Genomic DNA, 23660 nt, shown 5'->3' on the forward strand with positions numbered 1-23660 from the left:
GCTTTATTGACTTATTGTTATGTTTGGCTCTGCTCTATACACATTGGAGAGTAAATGTCATTTTTATTTTAAGGAGATAATGATCTCATCTGGGAAGACAGGATCATCAATACAGTGTAACAATAATGAAAATTTACTTAGTACTCTGATACAGAGTAACCTCAGGGCAAATCAGGCATAGTTGAATGAGTAGTTTTAGCTAGTGTGGCTTTTAGGGAAAAAAATCCTTTCTTTATTCTTTCACTTTGCCTTTTTGGCAGATAGGGTAGCATGGAGGAAAGTCTCTTTAAATCTTACCTATATTAAATTAGTAATCATTAATTAAATGGTTTCAGCCATCACTAATGATCCCAAATTAATAGCCCTACCCCCTAGACTTTGCTCAGAGTTTGCTCTAGTTTCTTATTGCCCCTTCCTAGTTAGATAAGTTCTTCTGGTTGTCCTGTTTATCAGCACTCCAAATTCAACAAGTCCAAATCAGAACTTCATTTGCTTTATCCCAAAATCTGCTCTCAAACTCTAACTTTCAGTTTCTGTTAACAATGTCATCTTTCTCTCACTTTCTTAAGACTTGTGGAATCATCTTTGGAATATGCCTTGGAATCATCTTTGACACTTTCCCCTTTTTTTTTATTCACACATCCAGTCTGTTGCCAAGTCCTATGTAATCTTTTAAATATCTGTTTCTTCTTGAAAATTTCCACTGCTACTACTGCAGTTTAGGAATACATTTCTTTTCTCTTAGGCTATTGTAATAATTACTGGTCTTCTAGGTTCTAGTTTATAAACTCTCTTCTTTCTCCAGCTGCTAAAGTTGTCTTTTTCTTGCACTCTTGTGACCATAACCCTTTGCCTAGTCAAAAATCTCCAATCTTCTTCTTCTTCTTCTTCTTCTTCTTCTTCTTCTTCTTCTTCTTCTTCTTCTTGTTCTTCTTCTTCTTCTTCTTCTTCTTCTTCTTCTTCTTCTTCTTCTTCTTCTTCTTCTTCTTCTTCTTCTTCTTCTTCTTCTTCTTCTTCTTCTTCTTCTTCTTCTTCTTCTCTTCTTCTTCTTCCTTCTTCTTCTTCTTCTTCTTCTTCTTCTTCTTCTTCTTTCTTCTTCTTCTTCTTCTTCTTCTTCTTCTTCTTCTTCTTCTTCTTCTTCTTCTTCTTCTTCTTCTTCTTCTTCTTCTTCTTCTTCTTCTTCTTCTTCTTCTTCTTCTTCTTCTTCTTCTTCTTCTTCTTCTTCTTCTTCTTCTTCTTCTTCTTTTTTTACTGGGTATCTCATAATTTCTGGCATTCAAGGCTCTCTAGTCTGATGTCTCTAATCTTTGAAGCCTTTTCATAATGTACTTCCTTCCATATACTTTGTATTCCAGCCAAATTAGACCATTCTCTGTTTAGTTTTGCTTATGCCTTTCCTCAAGTCTCAAATGGATGCTTCTTCACCTAAACTCCATTTGTCTAAGTCCTTCCATTTATTGAAGCCCCTCCCTTCCTTATTCTGGCATTTTTTTCTTTATAACTGTTGATTAATGGAACTCAATCAAACTAAAGAAGTTCCTTGTGGTGTGTTTGCACGCCATAAGGCATGTGCTCAGCCATCTTTTGTTCTGACTCATTGATAGTATCTTGATCGAAGTTAACAGTGACGCTGATACCAGAAGCAGAAAAGGCTAGCTAATATAGTGAATGACAGATTTTGGCTCCAAAAAGATTTAGCAAGACAAATTGGTGAGCTTCACTGAGGGGCACTCTGGGTAGTACAATGGAGTCAGGAATATCTGAGTTCAAATCCAGCCTTGTACACTTGCTAGCCATCTGATTCTGAGCAAATCATTTAACCTATATTTGTATCTTTCCTTATCTGTAAAATGGGTATAGTAATAGCACCTATCCCCCACCCCCCAGGATTGTTAATGAGGATCAACTGAGATATTTGTAAAGCCTAATACATAACGGGCACCATATAAATGTTAGCTATTATTATTATATTAAAGATGAACTTTATTATGAGTGAAGTCCTTCCCATAGGGTTGCATAAGAAACTGCATATAGGAAATATAGCTAACAGTGATTCATGTGAAAAAGTTCTTTAAGAGTTAATGGATTGTAAATTCTATGTGAATCAGAAGGGTAATTATGTGGCTGGGATAGTTAAGGCAATTGTAGGATGCATTTATTAATAAGTGTCCAGAATAAGGAAGGTGATGGATTGTTGCATGGCTTACAATGATGGTCAGACATCATCTGAACTATCAGTTCGAGGTGTGAGCACATACTCATATACCAGAAAACACTAAAAGGATGTTGATAAGGGTGGTAAAGAATCTGGAAACTTATATCTTGTGAGGACTATTTTATTAGTTTTAAAAAGAGACAGGTCATCTGACATGGGTGTCAAATTAACTGGCATTTATCAGTCTGTACTATGTGGAGAAATTGTTAAGGATTGAAAATACAAGGACAGACAAAAAGACAGAGAGCCTTTTTCCTCAAGAAGCTTATATTCTAATGGGAGAAGACTACATATTAAAGGAAGCTAAAAGGGGGGAGGGGAAAGGGGGAAGATTAACAGTCCTGGGGAAATTGTAGGGAAAGTCCAAAAGAGTCTGAAGCACTAACCAGGAGAGGGATAAAGAGTGGCTAACTTGGGATCCTTCTTAAAATTTGAGAATCTAGTCAATGAGAGGGGAGAGATTATTTAAATACCATTTTAGGAAGCTTTTCCTCATCCTTTTTAAATATAGTGCCTTCCCTGTATTGATAATTTTCTGTTTACCCTGTATATAGCTTGTGTTGTATGTATATTTGTAATATGTATATATTTTGTATATGTGTTATATTTGTTGTTTTCTTTACTAGAGTGTGAGCTTCTTAAAGGTCTTTTGCCTCTTCTTGACCCCCTAGCACTTAGCACATACCTGATGAAGTATTTATTCAATAAGTGCTTATTGTCTGACTAGTATTTGAAGTTACTTTATGTTTTCAAATATTTGAAAGACTGTCATAAGAAAGATCACTTGGACTTATGTTACTTGGTTCCAAAAATCCAAATTAGGACTAAGATCAATAATAGATAGAAAATACCAAGAAGGGGATTTTGGTTTAGTATAAAAAGATTTCTACCCCCTATTCCTGGAAGCAAACAGGCTAGATGATTATCATAGATGCCATGGAGGAGTTCTTGCATAACTCAAGAACTGATTTTCAATTTCTAATTGGAACTGGACCACCTTTTTCCTTGCCTTGCCTGACCTCTAGTGGAGGTGTCAATGAGTATTGATGTGGACAAATGGTGAGAGCCTTAATAATTGATCTCAATGATCATGAGTTTATTTCTTCTTTTTCCTAGCCTATTTTTATGATTAACTTTAATCTTTTGAATTTTCTGGTTCATGAGATGCTTAATGCATAACTTTTGTATGCTATCTTTTTTCTCCTCTTTTGGTATTATGCTTGAGCCATTTTATATATGTACTTCAGAAGCATTTTTTATTAAAAATTGATTAACAGCTCAAAAAACATCTATAAAGGTGGTCTCTATATTAATGAAAAACCCCATTTTCAACAAATAGCTTTATTTCAGTCTAGTGTCATGAAAAGAGATTTCTTTATGATCCAGAAGTATGTACTGCCTCGGTCACATCCTTGCTTTGCTACGATGGCCCACTTTTCAATGCCCTGGGAAGCTCCAGAATTTGAAGGTATAGAACTGGTGCCAATGTATTTTGGTAGAAGGAATTTCTTCCTGTGATACGCCAGTGATATCACAAGTATGATCTTACAAACCTTTGTATTTTGTGTTATTGTTATTGTTTTTGTTTTAAAATTTACTTCAGCTAACAATCTACTGGGAGTCTTGTGACTATTTATAATATTGTTCAGTCTTTTAAAAATTGAAAAAGCACTTGCTTCACTTTGTTCAACAGTATAGCAAAGTAAGAAAATGGGTTATGAGACTAAATGAATAATATTTTTATTAGAAGATATGGTATAAGCTGTTTTTAAAGTAACTTTTGAAATAATTAAAATGATGTATTTTACATTAACCAGGTCAAGGAATAAAAGTTTTCTTTTTCTTTGGTCCAGCTATTTGAAATGAACAAGGTTTGGCTTTATTTTGAGATGAGATTTTTTTAGATTTTAAGGATGTTTTGGAAATCGGGCCAGGATCTTGTTTCACAAATTATGATTTTACTCTTTTGTATTCAATCTTCCCTTTTTTAATCAGCCTCAAATGCTTCATTCCTCCATATCTTAAGAAAATCATCATTTTCTCCCATCTATTTTTCTTTTATTGCCAAATTTCTTGAGAAAGCAATTTATACTTGCCTGTACTTCTTCCATCCTACTCAGTTCTTAGCTTCTTGCAATTTTGCTTCTAACCTCTACTGAAAATACTTTCTTTCTGAGTCATCAGTGACTCTTGTTACCACCTCATCTTTTCTTCAGACTACAAGCAGATTCTTTGATTTCTCAGCATTTGACATGCTGTAATGCTCTTCTTCTCTCTCTCTTTTTGCTGCCCATCCATGGTCTTAGTTATCTTTGTTCTTTTCTTCTGTTTTTACTGGTTTTTCTTTTTAATCTTGCATCCTTGTCATCAAGTCTTGTTGATTCTTCCTCCTCCCTTTCTCCTGCCTCTGAACCTTTCTTTCAATTTCTATTGCCATTGCATGGTTGAAGTCATCATCAACCTCATCACCTGTTGTATGTGTAGCCTGCTGACTGCTCTTCCTGCTTCTAGTGCCTGATCATATCCCATCTTTACCCAGAAAACTTCAGTAGTTCTCCACTTTTTCACATCATTGATATGGCATCTAGGGTCCCTGTAATCTGACCTTTTCAGTATTTATCTCCCACGGCTTTTCCAACAAGCAACCCACACTGCAGCCAAATTTCAGCGTCCCTAATTCCTCAATGTCATCCTGTGGTTTTTCCAGTTGAAGGTCTTGTGATGTCCCTTCAAATAGCTCTCCATTTGTCATAATTCTTTCCTAATGCTTTACTGTTCACATGCTGATTCTCCCGTGAAAATAAACATTCCCTTTCAGGGACTAAATTTCTTTGTCCTCTGTGCTTCTGTACCATTTTGTTTATCTTACATTGCTTTCCACATTCTCCCTGGTATTACAACTACTTGTTCATCTTTAATATCCTTTTACAGGATTGTCAACTCTTTCAGCGAGGAAAACTCATGTTCCTCTCCCAATCTTCTTCTTTATACTCGGTAGTCAAGGCTAAGTAATGAAGTCCAAATTCCTAAGCATGACATCTCAGAGTCTCAGCCTTATCTCCCACTACTTTTCAGTACTTTATGCTCCAAACCACAAAAGAATTTCCTGCTTTTGTTGCTTTGTCCATCCTGTTCTATTCCAGAATGCTCTTTCCCCTTAGTTTTCACCTAACTAATAATCTTTCCAGGTCCAACTTATACCCTACATTCTTCACTCACCCTGATCAAGTTGGATTACACTCCTTCTGTCTTTTCTTTGTACTTTTACTATTCTTATCTCTGTCTTATAGTTTAATTATAACTATATGATAGAAAGATGAACTCCAACACTACCTGGATAATCTTGATAAGATCTTTGGACTTAGTTTCTTTACATGTAAAATAAGATTGGATGACTTTTTGAATCTTTTCCAGCTCTAGATCTATGATCTTTTGAGTGACAAGGAGAGAAAAAGAAAAAAAGTGGGGATAAGAGTTATCTCCCTATTAGAGTGGTAAATCCATTGAGTGTGGGGAATGTTCTTGGATCATTCTCTTATTTTTCACGGTATTCTTCATGCAGTAGAATCAGAATCCAAGAAACAAGCATGATGTTAAGCCTTGGTCTTATGTTGAACATTCACTTTTTTCTTTACTTTCCATATTGATATCCACATCACTGCCTATTGTTATTCCAGATGAGCTTTCTGACCTTGCCTGTGATCAATGAAATTGTCTAGCCACTTCTGATTCTCTTGTGTATTAACATTTCCAAATTCTTATTGCACTGAAATTCAGTTGGCTATGACTTAAGAAATGAAACAGGTAATGGTGGGTGAGTTACACAAGGGCAATTTGGAAAGGCTAAGACAACGAAATGTTTTTCCTTACATTAGGTAGTAGAGTGTGCAATCTGTGGCTTAATTTTCAGGTTGAGTGAAGGTCTTTGTTCTTCCAGTGAATTGTGTTCGTCTATTCCTTTGTGCTATTTAAATACAAACATAAGTAGTGAGGCCATTCTTTTTCTTTATTATCTGAAATTGAACATACTCTGGTCATTACATTAGTTTAAAAAAGAAAAGAAACAACTGCACCCCCCCAAAAAAAAAAAAACACAACACCATTAAATCCACAATTATTTTAAAATTAGAATCCTGGGATTTAGAGGTGAAAATGTCTTTAGAGATCATTTAATGTTACTTTTTTTTTTTTCCTTAATAGCTACAATTCTTATCAGATGGGAAAAACGATTTAATGATTAAAAAAACATGTAGCTTGAAAAATATTAAAGATATGTCTGATTGTTATCTTTTCATATGCAAATACATGAAATATTTTTTTTTTGGAGAAGAAGATTCTTGATGTGTGACCTTGTTCAACTAGATCACAACCAGATTATAGCTCACAACCAGATTGTGAATTAGCAAAGGCACAATGTTACTAAATTGTCAGGATGGGATTTCAATCCATTTTTTCCTTGGTCTTTCCCCATTATGTACGTTCTTATAATTACTAGACTTTCATAACACATTTTAAAGTGGCCATTTTATCAACAAATTGTATTATAGCCTCAAAGAACACTTTGCCTTCCCTGTCTTAAGTTACTTTAAAAGCCTCAAAAAACTTCATAGGAACTATGAAAACTCTTGTTGCAAAGGAGGGTGTTTTCCCTATTGTCATTGACTACATCAATTTTGCTGTCATTTGTGTTTTTTCTTTTTTCTTTTTTTTTCCTGGGGAAATATCAGTTTTGTTACTTGCCTTGCATGTAATTTTTCCCTCTGTGGGCTTCAGTTATTTTTCTGTAAATAGGTGGACTTACATTAGATGATCTTAAAGGCCTTTTCAGCTCAAAATCTTTTGGCATTGTATAGGACTATTTGAGGAAGACAGTAGAGTAGAAATAGCTCTGAATTGAAAGTCAGGAGACTAGCATTCTAGACCTGGTTTTGCCACTAAACAACCAGCTGGATAAGTAATTTTATCTCCCTTGGCTTCAGTTTCCTTATTATATTTGTAGTTCAGTCTAATTCTGCCATACTATGAATCTGTGACTATTGTTATCTTTATTAAAAGAACATTATGTTGCACTAATGTACCACTTCAATGCTTCCTTGGGGCACTGAAAGTGATTCGCTCTTTTTGATTGCTGTCAGTCCTGCTATTCTTATTTGACAATTGAAGAAATGGACTAGATAACATTGAAAAAACATAGAATCTGTGATTCTGTGACATTCTATCAAATTGGAGCAGCCTTTGAGTATAGGCTAAATAACAGGCTTTCTGGTATCCAAGGTCCAGCCTAACTTCAGAGTTACATCTTTGATGATTGGTCATCAGGTGATGATTTGAGGGGCTGAGGAGGAAGCTCACCATAACTAATAATTAAGTTATCCAGTAAAGCATCAGACATTGCCATCTACATCATGGCACTAATAACTAATGGAAATATGTTAAGGAAGCATGAAGGTAAAGGCATCTAGGGGACATGATTGGAAGAGTGCTGGACTGGAGTCAGGAAGTTTTGAATCTTGCCTTTGACACAGAAGTTGTAGGGAAATGACATAAACTTTGTGTTTGTTTCCTCAGATGGTAAAATGGGGATAATAATAGCACTCCTCTCTAGGTTTATATGACATTATCAGGAGCTTGCAAACCTTAAGCATTATGTAAGTGCTGGATATCATCATCATCATTATCATCATCACATATTTTCAGATCTGTAAGGCATCTTTGAGTTCATCTGGCTCAATTCCTAAACTTGCAGATGAGGAAACACCCTACATGTCTTGCCCAGAATTAGCCAGAAGTAAATGGTAGAGCTGAGATTTAAATTCAGTTTTTCTGACTCCACATATAGTATGGTAATAATATTCCCAAGATCAAATAATAATCATAACTCACATTTACATAACATAGTAAGGTAGAATATAAGATCTTGAGAGCAAGGGCTATTATTTTTTTCTTTTTTGTGCTGAGAACAATGCTTTGTATAAGTGAATCTTCATTGTTGAGTTGAATGAATAAATTAAAAACAACCCCCCACACCTACCCATCCACTCACACCACTTACTAAACACTTAATATAGTTCTCCTAATTCCAAGACCAATGTTCTTTACACATTTATATATTAAATACATCTGTATGTACATGTACATATGCATGTCATATACGTACATGTACATATGTGTAAAATTTTATTTTAAAGTTCATTTTAATGAACTTGAATTTCTTATAATTTTTGTTATTGCTTGTTATAATTTCATTGAGGTGAAATTGTACTGATGAATAACTTTATTTAAAATGTTTTATTTTTGTATTTGATTGAAAGAAGTGTTGGAGAAATTATAGTCTTCATTTCTTGCTTTTGTTGTGGAGATTCTTATGTATGACACAGGCTTTCGATCTGTTCTTAATAAGTATCAATATTAGAAAACAGCCACTCAAGACGTGCATAGTTAGGAATACCTACTATTCTTTCCTTCCTTCCCTCCATATTCATTTTACATTTCTTGAAAAGGGTAGTCTCACCACTTTGTATTACCATTATTTATTTCTCTTAAAGATCAGAAGCTTCTCTGTCAGAGGAGATTTGAATAAAAGGAAACACCTGGTACTCTGGGTTTTTTTGTTTTCATTAAATGTCAGTAGTTGAGCTTGTGTCTATTTCTCAGATTTAAGTAAGGCATAGAATAGAGTACTGTAGATTCTGTGGCTGTCCTTCCTTGGAATTCATGGTAAATCAAAACTGTTTTCCATTGGTAAAGTACTATACAAAGTGATCTATAGACATGTAGTTAGGATCGAGTTTTATTCCCTTTCTCTATGCCAGCAGTCAGAAATATTACCTTGTGCTGTGATCAAAGAAAAATGCAAAACAGTGTATTCTCAGATGTTGTTTTTTCTGTGTAATCTACAGGAACCTTCTGAAAATGCTTTTCCCCAGCATTGTAAACATTGAAGCATGGTTTCCAATGGAAATTAGTTGATGATCTCAGAAGTTTTCCTCAGAAGCATCCCACTCCATTGTTTCCAAAGGGCTACAAATTTCTTGAATTTCTGTCAAAGCAGATGCCTATCTGCTCTTATATCTGAAAGTTAACATTTCTAGCAGAACTTGAGAAGGATGTTTGGGAAGGGTTTGAATTCTGTTCCCACTTGCCTTTTGCTGTTTGAGTCGCTCTTGATATAATTTATTTGCTTGGAGGTATGGTGATGGATACCATGGTGGGAGGTAGTGAAAGGTATGGAAAAAGACCCAAGTTTTAATTCCAGTTTTGCCACTAAACTAGCTATTTCCAACTGACTTAATTCTCTGGGCCTTAATTATCTTATCTATAAAAATGAGTAGGTTGAATGAGAGAATCTCTAAGGTCCTTCCAACTAGTATGTTCCATGAATCTTTTATAAAAGAGATGTGATGGGGATTTCTATTCCTTTTTTCATCTTAATACAAAATACAGTATCTTATAATGTTTGTTATGCTTCTAGTTAGAAAGTGAAATGATGATTAATTCCAATTCCGAATACCTGTTTGCTAGTGTTCACCATGTCCCATAAATAAAAAAAGGCCATTGCCCTTGTGAATCAGATTCTTTGGACCTCTAGCTCCTTTGTAGTTAGGGAGCAAAATTCCTAATTGCTGTTTCCTTCTACAAGGGTGAGGTGCTTTTCTCCCTCTCTTTTCCTTTGTCCCAATTCCCTGCTGATTTATATTGCCTCCCCTCAGCCAGAGTACTTGTCTACAGGATCTCTTTGCTTTATACCCAGCAGGGGAGAAAGTAGTTGTGTGACCTGCAGTAGAACACGGCAGGAAGACTGATTTCTACAGGAACCTGCGTAATGGAATGCACTGGCTGATTTCATAACCATTTTCCCTACTGGGCTTGAGTACAAACTGCTTTTTGTAAAAATCAGACATGGCTGGAGTAGACTTGAAAGTGTCATTTGGCCCTGGACAAAATCCCCGGGAGTGCCAGTTGAATCCTGCTGGGCAGAGTCCAGTCAAACAGCTGTTAATGAAGTCTCAATTATTTCTGACATTTAACTTGTTCAAGTCTCTGCTTTCTTGTATGATCAGAGGGCTGTTATTCTGGAGATTAGAGGCAGCCCTGGCAGAGTGGATAAATGACTAGCCTGGGAATTATCAAGACTTGAATTCAAGTCCTATATCTGACATCTAGACAGATCACAAGCAGATTACTTAACCTGTTAGTGCCCTATGCAGCTTCTTATAAATTACAGGGGAGTTCTACTCTGCACCCATGGAGGGAGTTTTTGCACCAATGAAAACATAGTTTCAGAATGACAAGAAAAGGAAATTCTTAAGGAGTAATGGAAAAGAGGAGGAAAAAAAATAAAAAAGCAAGGGAGAATCAAGACTCCCATGAGGAAAGCAAGTGGATTGTTTAAGCCCTTCAGAGCTCCCTGAGAGTTGATGATATATGCTCCTTGCCCTTTCACTTGTGTGACTAATGAGTTTAAATCTGTTTAGACACCATGACCACACAGGTGTTTGCTTGTCTGGTGACTGTTTTTATTGAGAGAGTCCTTTTAGCCTATTTCAGTTAAAAATCAAAACAAAACTAAAAACATCCCGAAACTCATACAATGGGAAGAATGCTCTTGGAACCATGGAACTTCAACATTTAAAAGGATCAGTATTGGTCATATAATCAGACTCCTCTTAGCTTTATATGCTCTTTGGAACTCTATCTCATATAGAGTATATTATATATTCTATGTATAGTATACAGCTCTATGTAATTTATCATATAGAATAGCAGAACTGTGCTGGAGCTAGTTTGGACTAACCCATAGTAAAACTAGATGCAAAAAATAGAAGTTTCAGAGGTCATTTTTTTCTAAAGCAAAGGAGGGTACACCTACCAGTAGGGCTCATTCTTAATAGTATGCACTTTACCTGGCGTCAGTCTACATGGAGGGTTGATGAGGGTGCTATTGGAAATGTATGAAGGAAGGGTTATCTTACTTTTTCCTTAATGAAATTGGCAAAAAGCTTTTTAATTGGCTGCTAAGCTAGAAATGAGTGTGCATACAAATGGCTTGAACAGAAAAGAATCCTTTTTCCTTGGCGAGAAGGCTCCTATGGGCCTCCAGATGGGACTGTAGGCCCTTTTTCCTACCCAAGTACCATGTGTCTGTGAACACATGGCACTTTTGTTTGCTCTGTCTCCATTGTGTTTATTTTTCTCCAATCTTACATAAATAAATATCAGAGATGAATTAGACCAGATTATAACCTTGTGATCTTTGAAAAACAAGAATAATTCAAGATCTAGCAAATGAAGTGTTAATAGAATCTTCCTGTAACTGCAACATGAGGAATCTGAGGAGACCGTGAAATAGACAGGTGACCTGTTGGATCCAATCTACCAGTGAATTAACCCTCGAACAAAGAGAGCATATGCTAGGAAAGAACTATGCTGCACCCAGAAGTGAATTTAGTGGGGGAAAGGTTTCATAGCACCTACTTTCCTGAGTTAACTTTCCGTAAGACCTAGGTATGTGGAGGATGGAGGATGCTCTTGGTTTTGTGAAATTATTGTACTTTGGTCCTGTGAGGATTGGTATAGTGCTAGACCTTGCTGATAGAAATAATTGACCAGTGATTGACTTACTGTGTACCAGGAAGTTACTAGGTACTCAGTATCGTTTTAATCAGTTTCATTAGGTAAGAATTGCAAGGTTCTCCTGATCATAATCAGTTTAGTAAGCTCCATCTAAATCATCACAATGACCTTCTGATTGCTAAGAGTCAGGGCTATTCACTGACTGACTTCCTCTAGTATATTCTTTGTTCATTCATGAAGAAACAGCAGATAGAAGTAAATATGTAGAGCTCTGGGCTCTCAAGGCATTCTTCATTCCTGTACACTCCCATGCATTGACTCATCCTTGTCTGAGGGACTGAAGGCCTGAAGAATCTGCATGCTTGTTCAATTTTTTAAAATAATAATCTACCTAAGTTGTGATCCTTTGAGTGCTTTTTTTCATGCCTCACTCACAATCTTCTCACAGGTCTCGATATCCTTTCACACTAAGTATCTCCTTAAAAAAAACAACCAAAAAACCTAATTGATGTTAACTAGTTGTAAATTATATTAAGGAGATGTCAACTAGTGATTAATATTGGGAGGGAATATATCAGATCATAAGCAACAGGATTAAAAAAAATTACCCTCACTTCTCAATGGCTATAATTGTGAAGGGAGAGATAACTAGCCATATTCTAGGTGCCTAGTCTGTCAATGCAAATGTGAGTTGGGAGAATAATCCTGGGGACTTTGTCACAAGTTTCTAAAGTTAACATTAATTAATTAACAGATGTTTAAGAGTGTAATAACTTGCTTTGCTTTTGAAAGCCTTGTGCTTTCCCATCAAAGACTGGATTCACAATCCAAATCTGAGGTAGGACAGTCCCTGTGATTGAGACTGAACAGCACTTTGCAAATGCAATGAGCCCAGAGTGCAAAATCTACTCATTGTTGCTTGGTCATTTCAGTCATGTCTGACTTTTTATGACCCCATCTGAGGTTTTCTTGGAAGCATCCTAGAATAGCTTCTCATTTCCTTCTCCAGCTCATTTAACAGATGAGAAAACTGAGGCAAACTAGGTTAAGATGACTTTACCAGAGTCACACAGCTAGGAAGGGTCTGAGGCTGAATTTGAACTTAGAAAGTTGAGTTTTCCCTACTCCAGGTCCAGCCTTTTGTACACCATGGTACCATCTAGAGCCCAAATCTACTTACTACATATTGCTAAACATGGGGCCAAGTTGTGAAAGCATGTAAAAGTATGTTTTATGTGTTCTTGAGGCTAGAAAAGGTCCATTATCTGTTCTGTTCCTCATCCCTACACTCATATAATTCATAGTGAGTAGACTAGTTTACTAAAAACAGTCAATTCAAATAAAATTTTCACTGCTTTGAAATTTTAAAAGAAATGTGTTAGATGTATGTATTGGGAAGAGGTAAAAAAAAGAGAAACTGGGGAGGAAGGGAGAAAGTAATAAAGGGCTAAATAGTATATTAAAAGAAAAAACTCCAAGAAATATAATTTCTGGGCAATAATCAACTTATTAATTAGGCTATTGTTCAATTAATAATTGATGATCAATAATTTCAGTAACCAACGACAAAACTCTGGAAAGCGGGATCAGCTTTTTTTTTTTTTTTTTTTTTTTTTTTTTTTTTTTTAATAAAAGAAATGCTCTGACAAGTGAAAATCAGCCTTTGGTGTAGACATTTAATGAAGAGGCAGGCTACAAGTGAAAGACATTCTAAGGGCCTCTGAAGATAAGTTAAAGGAAGTAGGCTTGATTTAAAAATGGAAAAGTTATTAGAAGTGGGAAGGGAACAATAGCTATCTATAATTATTTGAAGGTCTGTGCCTTGGAAGATGAATTAGTTCTTTCAGATCCCAGAAAGCAGAATTAGAAGCAATGGGTAGAAAGTGCAAAAGGACATAGTTGGGCTTGACATTGGAAAAGATTTCAAAATCTCTGGAGTAATTCATAAGGAGAATAGACATTTATTAAGACCTCTTAAGAGGAAATCCTCAAACAAAAGCTAAATAGCCAGCTACCTGTCAGATATATTATAAAAGAAATGCATTTTCAGGCATGGCTTTAGCTAGATGACCTTCAGAAATTCCCTCTAATATGAAATGGATGATTCTGGGAATCTAAGGCTACTGAAGCCCAGTCTGGTCCTATTTTCATTTTATAGACACTCTTGATAATATGTGGCTTAATGATTAGCATTTTCACTTTTTGTAATATGCTGATAACTTCCTGGAAGGGGTTGTGGTGAACAGACCCCTAGGTTTTTTTGGTCTGGTTCTGATTGTCTTTTCAGAAGTTGAGTTTTCTACCCGAATACCTGGGGATAACATAGGGATTCTTTTCTAAAATTCCCAACATATAGCTTGTTTTGAGGAGAATTCTGATGGGCTGAAGGGATACAAACATTTTTTCTCTCCAGGGAAAGAAGATGAACAAAATGCTAGGAGAAAGGTAGCAAGTTCAGCCCAATTGATTTACTTTTGAAGAGACTTCCACACTTTAGTGGTTTTTAGCTTTTGTACTTTGTATCCAAGAGGGTATCTAGAATCTGTTCCTTGGAAATAATGATATTGCCTTGAACTTAGAAGCAGAACCTACATTTATGAAGTATTGATAGTTATGACTTTGTTCTTCCTTCTCTGAAACAAGAAAAGCATCATTTTATTTACTGATTGTATTTTGTAAAGTTGTCTCCTAACTAGTGAATTCACTAAACCGTTATTAGTTACTATGTTCCAGATGCTGTGATTGGCAAAGAACAAACATAGCCCTGTTGCAATCTGGCTTTTGCTTCTCATTCTCAACCAGTCTTTCCCTGCCATTAAAACTGTCCCTCAACAAGCTCACTAGTGTGTAAATCAGTGCTCAAATCTGGTTGCTTTTCGCTTTTATACCCCTCCTTGGTCCCTTGGTAGCTTTTAACCCCATTGATAGACTCTCTACTTGATGGTTTCATCTCCCTGGGCTTCTTCAATTATGTTCATTCTGTCCAATCCCTCCTCCCTTCCCTCTCTTTGGTTTTTGTCCATTTCTTACAGTAGTGGTTGAATTTAAATTAGGTTGTAAACTCATTTATATAATTTTACAGTTTTATATTTCAAGCTAATCTGAAGAGTAATCTATTTACTTTAAATGGTTTCTTGCTTTCCCATGCTGCTTTCTTTGTCCCAGTCATATTTCTCTATTGACCTCTTCCCCTTTTGGTTTGTTAGCCCCTAAATAATCCTAATTGTCTTTTTTTGTCTTGTTTTTTTGTCCTTCCCCTATTCCTTCCTTTCTTTCCTCCCTTCCTTCCTTCCTTCCTTCCTTCCTTCCTTCCTTCCTTCCTTCCTTCCTTCCTTCCTTCCTTCCTTCCTTCCTTCCTTCCTTCCTTCCTTCCTTCCTTCCTTCCTTCCTTCCTTCCTTCCTTCCTTCCTTCCTCCCCCTTTCTTTAAGATTCCTAACTATATGATCAACTTAATATTTAGGAAAGCTGACATTTACTATATTAGTTTTCAGTTTTGCAATTGTTAATGTTTTTTTTTCTTCATTTTGTTTCTTTAAAGATTTGAACATGGAATTCAACCCTTCAGACCATCCTCGGGCCAGCACGATATTCCTCAGTAAATCTCAGACCGATGGTAAGTTAGTATTTATGTCTCTTTTGTAGGCAGTTGGCCTTCATTGAAGTTGTGACTTTTGTTTTGATTTTTGAGGTCACACAGTAATTTCCAGTATTTTTATTGTATTGGCTTTGATATTTGCCTCTAGTAGAGAAGGAGTGGACTTTAAGTAAATTATAACCCTCGCACCTCCTTCTTGAGAGAAGTGTCCCAATCCTTCCAGTTCTTCCAAATTGTAGAGAGACATGTTTCAATCCACATTCTTATGATGCCTCTTGGACATGTGTTTCTTTTGGAGGCTATAGCTTCTTTCCCCTAAGAAATATATCTGGCTTAGGTCTAACAATATCATTATATAGACTCCACGAGAAAAGAAAATGCTAAAAACAAACAAATGTTCCTAATTTTTTTACTATTCAATTGTAGGAATGGGCATGCTCTTCTTGCATAGTAATAACAATTATAAGAATATGATTATTTTTATTAGCATTTATATATCACTTTAAGGTTTGCAAAACATTTCATAAATACATAATGTCTTAATGTCTTATTTGTTCTTTCAACAACCCTGGGAAGTGCTATTATTATCTCCTTATATTATATAGAAAAGGAAACTGAGGCAGAGCGAGTTTAAATGCTTTGCCTAGGATCTCACGGCTAGGAAATGTAGAAGGACAGTTTTCAATTTAGATCTTCATGACTCCAGGTCAAGCCCTTGATGTCTATCCTCTGTGCCTTCTAGCTGCTCAGACTTTAAGAAAGTTTACCATAAAAGTCATCTTGCTCATCTTGAGCCATGGATCCTTGTTCCATCTTGCTACTCTGCTTGCCCCATGCTGTTTGGAGAAAACATATAACTTATATATAATAAACTTAAAATAGAAATGAGTTTATTAAAAGTTGATGAGATAACAGAGAGAATGCTTAAGCAGTTAACACATGGATCTTCAAGAGACTCCTGAGTCTCTGCGTAACTAAATAAACTGGGAAAAACTTTGAGTACTGGATTGGTTCTGGGAATAGTCTAAATGTATTTCAGATTTGACATTTAATCTAAAGGATTAAAGCCTGTTGTTAGATAATGATGTTGTACATGGTTTCTTTGTGAAAAGGTATGAATTACCATTATGTTAATTTATTGTTTATGACCTCTTTCCATTCGGATCACTTTCTTGAACTTGATGGTTTAATTTCAGTGCCTTTAAGAATTAATTCATGGGATTATATTTGGAGAGGCTAATCCCTCTAATGCAGATTATAACTCCCTTTGTCTAGACCTTAATTTATAGCCTTCATGAGATGACATGGCCCAAAATATTAATTGCTTTATGATTAGTCATTTGGCAGTGTTTCTCTATGAGCTTATCCAGGGTAATCCTCCAATAAAATAAACAGTCTGTTGCATGCCCTGAACTTTCCAGCTTGATGAAGCTATACAGAACTTTTTGCTCCATTGGAGTAGGTATTTAGATTTTAAGATTTGACCCAGGCTCTGCCCACCCAGGAGTACTCGGCACTTTTGTGACTGGTGCACCTGTCCTGGGCAGTGCTGCCTGACTGGTGGCTTCTCCAGTGCCCTGGGATACCTACTGGCTCTTCATTATCTACCAAACCACCATTTCCCCCTTCCCCACTCCTTGTCCCTTTGCAGTTTTGGAGCCACAATCAAAAGAACTCTTTGCCTCTGGAAGGGGTTAGTCAATATGCTCCTCCATGGCACCACTCACCATTTCATTTCTTAGTCACTACTATAAGTATTGTCTCCTCAGTCAGACTGTAAGCTCTTGGAGAATAAAGACTGTCTCTGCTTTTATATTTATACATCCTGTTCTCAGTGTTGTGCTTGTTATATAGTAAGCACTCATTAGATGCTTTTCATTTATTCATTCATTCATCTTACCCTGGTGAAGCACACTGCAAGGAAGACTTTGGGTATCAGATGGTTCATTTTATTCATAACAAATAAGAATATGCTGAGAGCTTGAAAAAAATCATTAGGACCCTAAAAGAAAATGAGCACATTGTGTCTGTTCTTTTTGTCCAATTTTTCTTTTAGTTTTCAAGGGGGAACTGTACTTGTGAAGGAACTTTAAGTCTATGAAATAGAGGAGGAAGCTTTTGTTCTCTAGCTCTAGTGAAATTGGAGGTGTCAGAGGATTTTGGGGTGGCTGGAAAGTTTGATCCAGTGAAAAATATGAAGATTAAAAGAAATTTGTATAAGCCCTATGAATTCCATAAGTGAAAAAAATGGGAAAATTTGCTTAATTTCATTGTATTTGACTTTTGCTCTGGGATCCAAGCAGAGGTGTGTGGGTAAATATTAACCACCAGTTTTAGGAGAAAATATATTTTCATGAAACATAAGTTTAATCTACATTTAAATTTTTTTAAATAACAATTTATTTTCCTCAATTCCATGTTAAAATATATTTTTATAAATTTAAAAATATTTTAAAAGTTTTGAGTTCCAAATTCTGTCCCTCCTTTCTCCCTCCCCTCTCCTCCTTTTCCCCATGCTTTCTTACCTCAAGTGTAAGAATGATAGAAATCAAATCCTATTCTTGAAAACTCCCAGGTTCATAATGTCAGCGTGGCCATCCCAAGGAGGAGCTGCATTGGGGCATATATGTGGATGTTCTTTACCAAGGCTTTTTTTTTTTTTTTTTTTTTTTTTTTTTTTTTTTTTTTCATTAACCAGATACAGAAACTGAATCATAAAGTTGTGTGGGTAGGGAGGGCAGTTGAGGGTCTCAAAAGAGAACAGATCGAAAGTTATTGACTAGAGTTCATTTGGACAGGTTTCCATCGTGAGATTCCTTATATGTGTACTATTATATACACATTCTCTTGATCTCTCTATTTTCATATTCCTTGGTCTTGAGATGCTTCTGTCTTTATCTCTTGAATTATTCTAGATACAAAAGACATTTTAAAACTAGGAGAGAATTTGTTTCAATTTCTTCAGTTTTCCTTTCTGTGGAACCTAATGTTCTTTCTCTTCTTTGCATCTTAATGGTACCTTTTCATAATTCATGATAGGTTTGTAATTAGAAATTAACTCTTTAATCTCTCACTAGTCATTTGGAGACTTTATATCTATATAATAAATCTGCACCCAGTATTCTTTTACCAGTACTAAAAACTTAGTTCTCGGCAATGGTCTGGATTTTTATCATCAATGAACTGTCATTTCTCAAGTGCTTTCTATGTGCCAGATATTGTGTTACATGCTGCGGACATAAAGAAAAGCAAAAGACAGTTCTCAACGAGAACATAGTCTAAGCGGGGAGATGTCACACATATAGCTATGTGCAAACAAAATAAAGACAGAGTAAGTAGCAGATAACCTCAAAGGGAAGGTGCTAAGATGAAGGAAGCTTGGGAAAGACTTGTAGAAAGTGGAACTTTATTTGAGATTTAAAGAAAAGGAGAGATGAGGATGGAAAACATTCCAGGCACGTGACCCAGCCAGGGAAAATGAGAGATGGAGATGGGAAATGGGTGGAAAGGAACAAGAATAGGTCAGTGCCACTGGCTTGAAGAATGGCATATTGAGTAGGAATTATAAAGTGTAATAAGACAGGGAAGGTAGAGAGGATCAGGTTATGAATGACATTGAAAAGATAAAAGATTTTATATTGGATATTAGAAGCAGAAGGGAGCTATTGAAGCTTATTTGAACCTAAGGTAGTGACATGATCAGACCTTGTATTTTAGGAAGATTGATTGGAGAGCGAGATTGAGAATGGGGTGAAAGAGGGAGAGAATTGAGGCAGGAAGGTTAATGAGCAGGCTATTGCAGTTGTCAGGCTGAGATGATAGAGCTCATAATAGGATGGTGGCAGTGTTTTGGACCCCATCCTCAATAATAATGATATATATGTATTCATCTTTAATTATATCTATATATTTGAATATAATAAATTAATAGGACTTTTTAGAGTAGATCTGTGAGTCGCTGGGGCTTTCTTGAAGTGGAGCTATTAAATTTCTTTTTATCTTAGATATCAGAAAAACTGGCTGTGCTTGGAGACTTTATCTCTGAATTCATAACTAGATGGGAATCCCCAGCACAACAGGACGTTGTCTCTTCACCATGATGGTTTATCTGATCAGACCTTTCCTGCTAGATGTAATTAATCAGATATTTTATGCAAAGCCAAAGTGATTTTTCTCTGCAACACTTGTTATTAGCAAACAGATGTTATGACCCATTTAAAAAGAAAGACATTTCTATGCTTAAGATGTGTTCTTCTGCTTGGGAAGGGATAGATCATTCTTTTTACTTAATGCCAGTAGCAATACTGTCATTGCTGTTGCGGGGGAGGGAGAGAGAACTGAAGTTGCCCCCAATTTTTATATTCCTTGACTCTGTTTTGCCCATCATTTCTGGTGTTAGATTTAAACTGTTGAAAATGGGTTTTAAAAAAATCATCTTGAGAATAGTGCTAATGAGAGGCAGCATGGAGTCAATCCTTCACCAGATAAGTAGGTTGTGTTGGATAAAAAGCCCTCTCCAGAGCTGGGAAGACCTAGACTCCAGGCCTACTATCACTCTGGGCAAATCACTTAATCTCTCACGACCCTAGGCATTTGTTCCATACTGCCAGAGTAGGTGCCGGTCTTGCATTGGAGGGAGGAATTTTCTCAGTGAGAATTCCTTTTTTTACTAGTGAAATATCAAATCTGAATAAAGTTACCTTTTTAAATAAATAGAATAGAATCAACCTAGAAGGAAGGTGCAACCACATTTCTAAAATATTACTTGAAATAATTACATAAATGAAAACTATTTGTCCAGTACATGGTATCATGGTGGAGTATACTAGAAATAAAGATATGGCCCAACTTTTTCCTAGAGTTTCAGAGAAATAGGATTGCCTAATGTGGGAGTTGGTTCTCTGACTTGGCTCATATTTTATTTTATCTTTATTATCAAAGCTTTTTATTTTCAAAACATATGCATAGATATTTTCAGCATTCACCCCTGCAAACCCCTGTGTTCCAAAATTTTCCCTCCCTTCTCTCCACTCCCTCCCTTGACTGCAAATAATCTAGTATATGTTAAATTCTTCTATATATATTTCAATATTTATCATGCTGCACAAGAAAAATTAGAACAAAAAGGAAAAAAAAAGAAAACAAAATGCAAGCAAACAACAAAAAGAGTGAAAATAGTATGTTGTAGTCCACACTTAGTCCCCACAGTGTTCTCTCTGGGTGCAGATGGCTCTCTCCATCACAAGATCATTGAAACTAGCCTTGAATCACCTCGCTGTTGAAAAGAGCCGTGTCCATCAGAATTTATCATTGCATAATCATCTTGTTGCCGTGTACGTTGCTCACTTGGTTCTACTCACTTCACTTAGCATCAGTTCATGTAAGTCTCTTCAGGCCTCTCTGAAATCATCCTCTTGATCATTTCTTATAGAACAATAATATTCCATAACATTCACATACCATAATTTGTTCAGCCATTCTCCAATTGATGGGCATCCACTCAGTCTCCACTTTCTTGCCACTCCAAAAAGGGCTACCACAAACATTTTGTACATGTGAGTCCTGTTTCCTTTTTTAAGACCTCTTGGGCTCCAGGCCCAGTAGAGACACTGCTGAATGAAAGAGTATGCACAATCTGATAGCCCTTTGGGCATAGTTTTATATTGCTCTCCAGAAGGGTTGGATCAGTTCACAATTCTATCAATAATGTGTTATTGTCCTAGTTTCCCCATATTCCCTCCAACATTTGTTATTATTTTTTCTTGTCATCTTAGCCAATCTTAGAGATGTATATTGATACCTTCTGAATAGATTTTTGAGGAAGATTCAGGGAAAGGAGAAGAAAATAATTGCAACATTTTTTTCCTCTAGAAGAACCTGGGATAGGTTAAAATTCAAAATGGTACAAGTATATAGAAAACCTTCAACACACAATGGATGCTCAAAGAAATGTCATCATGAGTAAAGATGGGGATTCTGTTTGGGGAACAATCATCTAACATGTCTAATGAGATCTAGTCCAGCCTTGCATTAGCCTTATTAGTCACGAAATGTCCCTTTGATACCCTGGTAGGAAGCCTCAAATGTATCCTAGCCCTGCCTAACACAAGTTAGCTTTGTGCTCTTGGCCAAGTCATGACGTCTTTAAATTTTTCTCTTCTGGTTGAACAGAAACAAGATCCCTTTTGGCTGAAATGTTTTGTTTTTCTGTAGTTCTTTAACTCTGCTTAGATATTTAGCTCATTAATTTCTCCATAGGGGAAAAAAAATCTATCACCATGAACTGACACTTACGGGAAACACCTGTTTTGTTCTGTAAGTCAGTTGGTGGTTGTGTCTTCATTTTGCACTCATATTTGCAAAAGACTAAAGAATATAAGATAGTATTTTGCAGGTGTGTTGAATGTCTTAGAACCCCGGTAGGTTTTCCTTGGGAATTAAGGATATATTTGTCTTCATAATATTTTTTAAATGATTAAGACTAATTAAAATTTTCAGGTTTCTAAACCATTGACTAAAAATATAATTATTTCTCTTTTTAATTAATTTAAAGCATTGGTTAAAGTAATCTTATATTTTGTTGCTTTATTTTTCTTGCCCAAATTCTAAAACTTGCACCTGGATGTGCTTCCTCAAACTCCCATTAAGAAATAAGCTCTTCATAATCATCCAGCTGGTAAATGCTCACATCCAGGATTCTCTTCAGTTTCACCAAAAACTTCAGTTTCACCAAAAACTTCAGTTTCACAAACTGTTGCTCAGATACATTGTTGGATCTTATGGACACCTCTGTTGTAGCCAGTTTGTACTGGTTTGCTTGAGACCTGATTTCTAATTTTTCACTGTGAGCATTTGTACCTCAGAACAAATTAGGACTTGAATTATTATAGTATTGGGGGTCTCGACTTAAGAAAGTGGTGGAGAAAATGTTAATGCTAGTTTAAACTTAAAAGTGGGTCATAAAATTTTTCTTGGAAGATCTGATTGTTAAACTTTACTAGCACATACCTCTGTTTTCATGTTTGTGTCTATTTGTGATGTGTTTAACATATCACCAATATTGCCACTGATTTAATTACTCTCATGGCTCACCTAAGTGGGGAATGTAAAAGTAGCAAAAAGGGCAAAGATGGAAATTTCTATAGACCCAACTCACTTTAATTAATTGCTCCTTTATGTCCTTTTCTTCTCTTAACTACTCAGAATAGGAGGGAATGACATGATGATCAGTTGCTTTATTTTTAGCATCTATGTTCCTTGCAGTTGATTTCCCAATCTCAGTATAGTAGGAGCTTCTCCTGGGTCATGTCAGATACTGGGTTTTAGTCAATTAGATCCTTATAGTAAATTGGATTGAAGACTGCCCTTTTCAGAATTAGGCCCCCCAGGTTGCTGTCCTGTCCTTTGATGGGAACTTTTCTAGGATTTGGTCTTTCAGCTCCACAAATCTGGAACTTTAGTAGCTCCTACAGGATTTATTATATTCTCCTAAAACTATGTATGTCACATTATTCCAAGTTGAACAAGGTACATCTGCACCATAATATAAGTTTGCTAATTTTCAGTGAGTAATATCCTTTTCTTGTGACCAAATATTCTTATTCCCCATCAAGGGCTTCTTCCTTCTTGACATCAAGTCAAATTTATAATTAAGTTGCTTGGTGAGCATTAGTACCTTATGGAAATATTTCAATCACATAGAACCTGGTGAGCTTTTCTCATCCCTCTGTCATATTTACTTTTCTAGCAAATAAGGTATTTTTGCTTACCAGATAATGGCCTTTTTCCCCCCTCTTTGTTAATGCTGAAGCATCATTGACAAATTCTTACTCTCCATCCTAATTTTTTCCAAACTTCATTTTTTTGAGTAGCTTTTCCTATTAACAGTTCATTATCTTATGGGAAGAATTTGTATGGGAGATTTCTCTTAGACAACTATTCTTATCCATGATGGTGGATTTTTGTGAATTTGAGTAAGATAGTTGTCCTCTGATTTTGTTATTTGTCCCTTTTCTAGACCTTCCTCAGTTTCATTTTGTCCTAGACATGGGAAGTCCTCCCCTCCCCTTTTTCTTTTTTCCTTCTGGACTTCAATTTACTGAATTTAGTTTCCTGCTATAATAGTTTTTTACCCTGAGTCCATTTGCACATAGAGGAGGATGGGTGGGGTCAGGGACTTTGCCCATATTCCTGGCATATGTGAGAATCACAGGGATGGCTAAGAATCAGGGTCTGACTGTAATTACATTAGTCTGGTAAAAAATGATGAATCTGGG

The 23660-nt window shown here is 36.0% G+C and overlaps 1 protein-coding gene across 7 annotated transcripts in view; it reads left to right on the forward strand.

The window, feature by feature from the left end:
• The window catches only part of CCNY (cyclin Y), a 256186-nt gene that overhangs the window by 171168 nt on the left and 61358 nt on the right, over positions 1 to 23660 (forward strand). For all 7 annotated transcript variants that reach the window (XM_074267117.1, XM_074267123.1, XM_074267116.1 and 4 more), the window contains exon 2: positions 15328 to 15402. In XM_074267117.1, the coding sequence (XP_074123218.1) occupies positions 15328 to 15402 (75 nt within the window). The remainder of the gene's footprint in view (positions 1 to 15327; positions 15403 to 23660) is intronic.

Source organism: Sminthopsis crassicaudata, chromosome 5 (genome assembly GCF_048593235.1).
Source record: "Sminthopsis crassicaudata isolate SCR6 chromosome 5, ASM4859323v1, whole genome shotgun sequence".
NCBI lineage: Eukaryota > Metazoa > Chordata > Mammalia > Dasyuromorphia > Dasyuridae > Sminthopsis > Sminthopsis crassicaudata.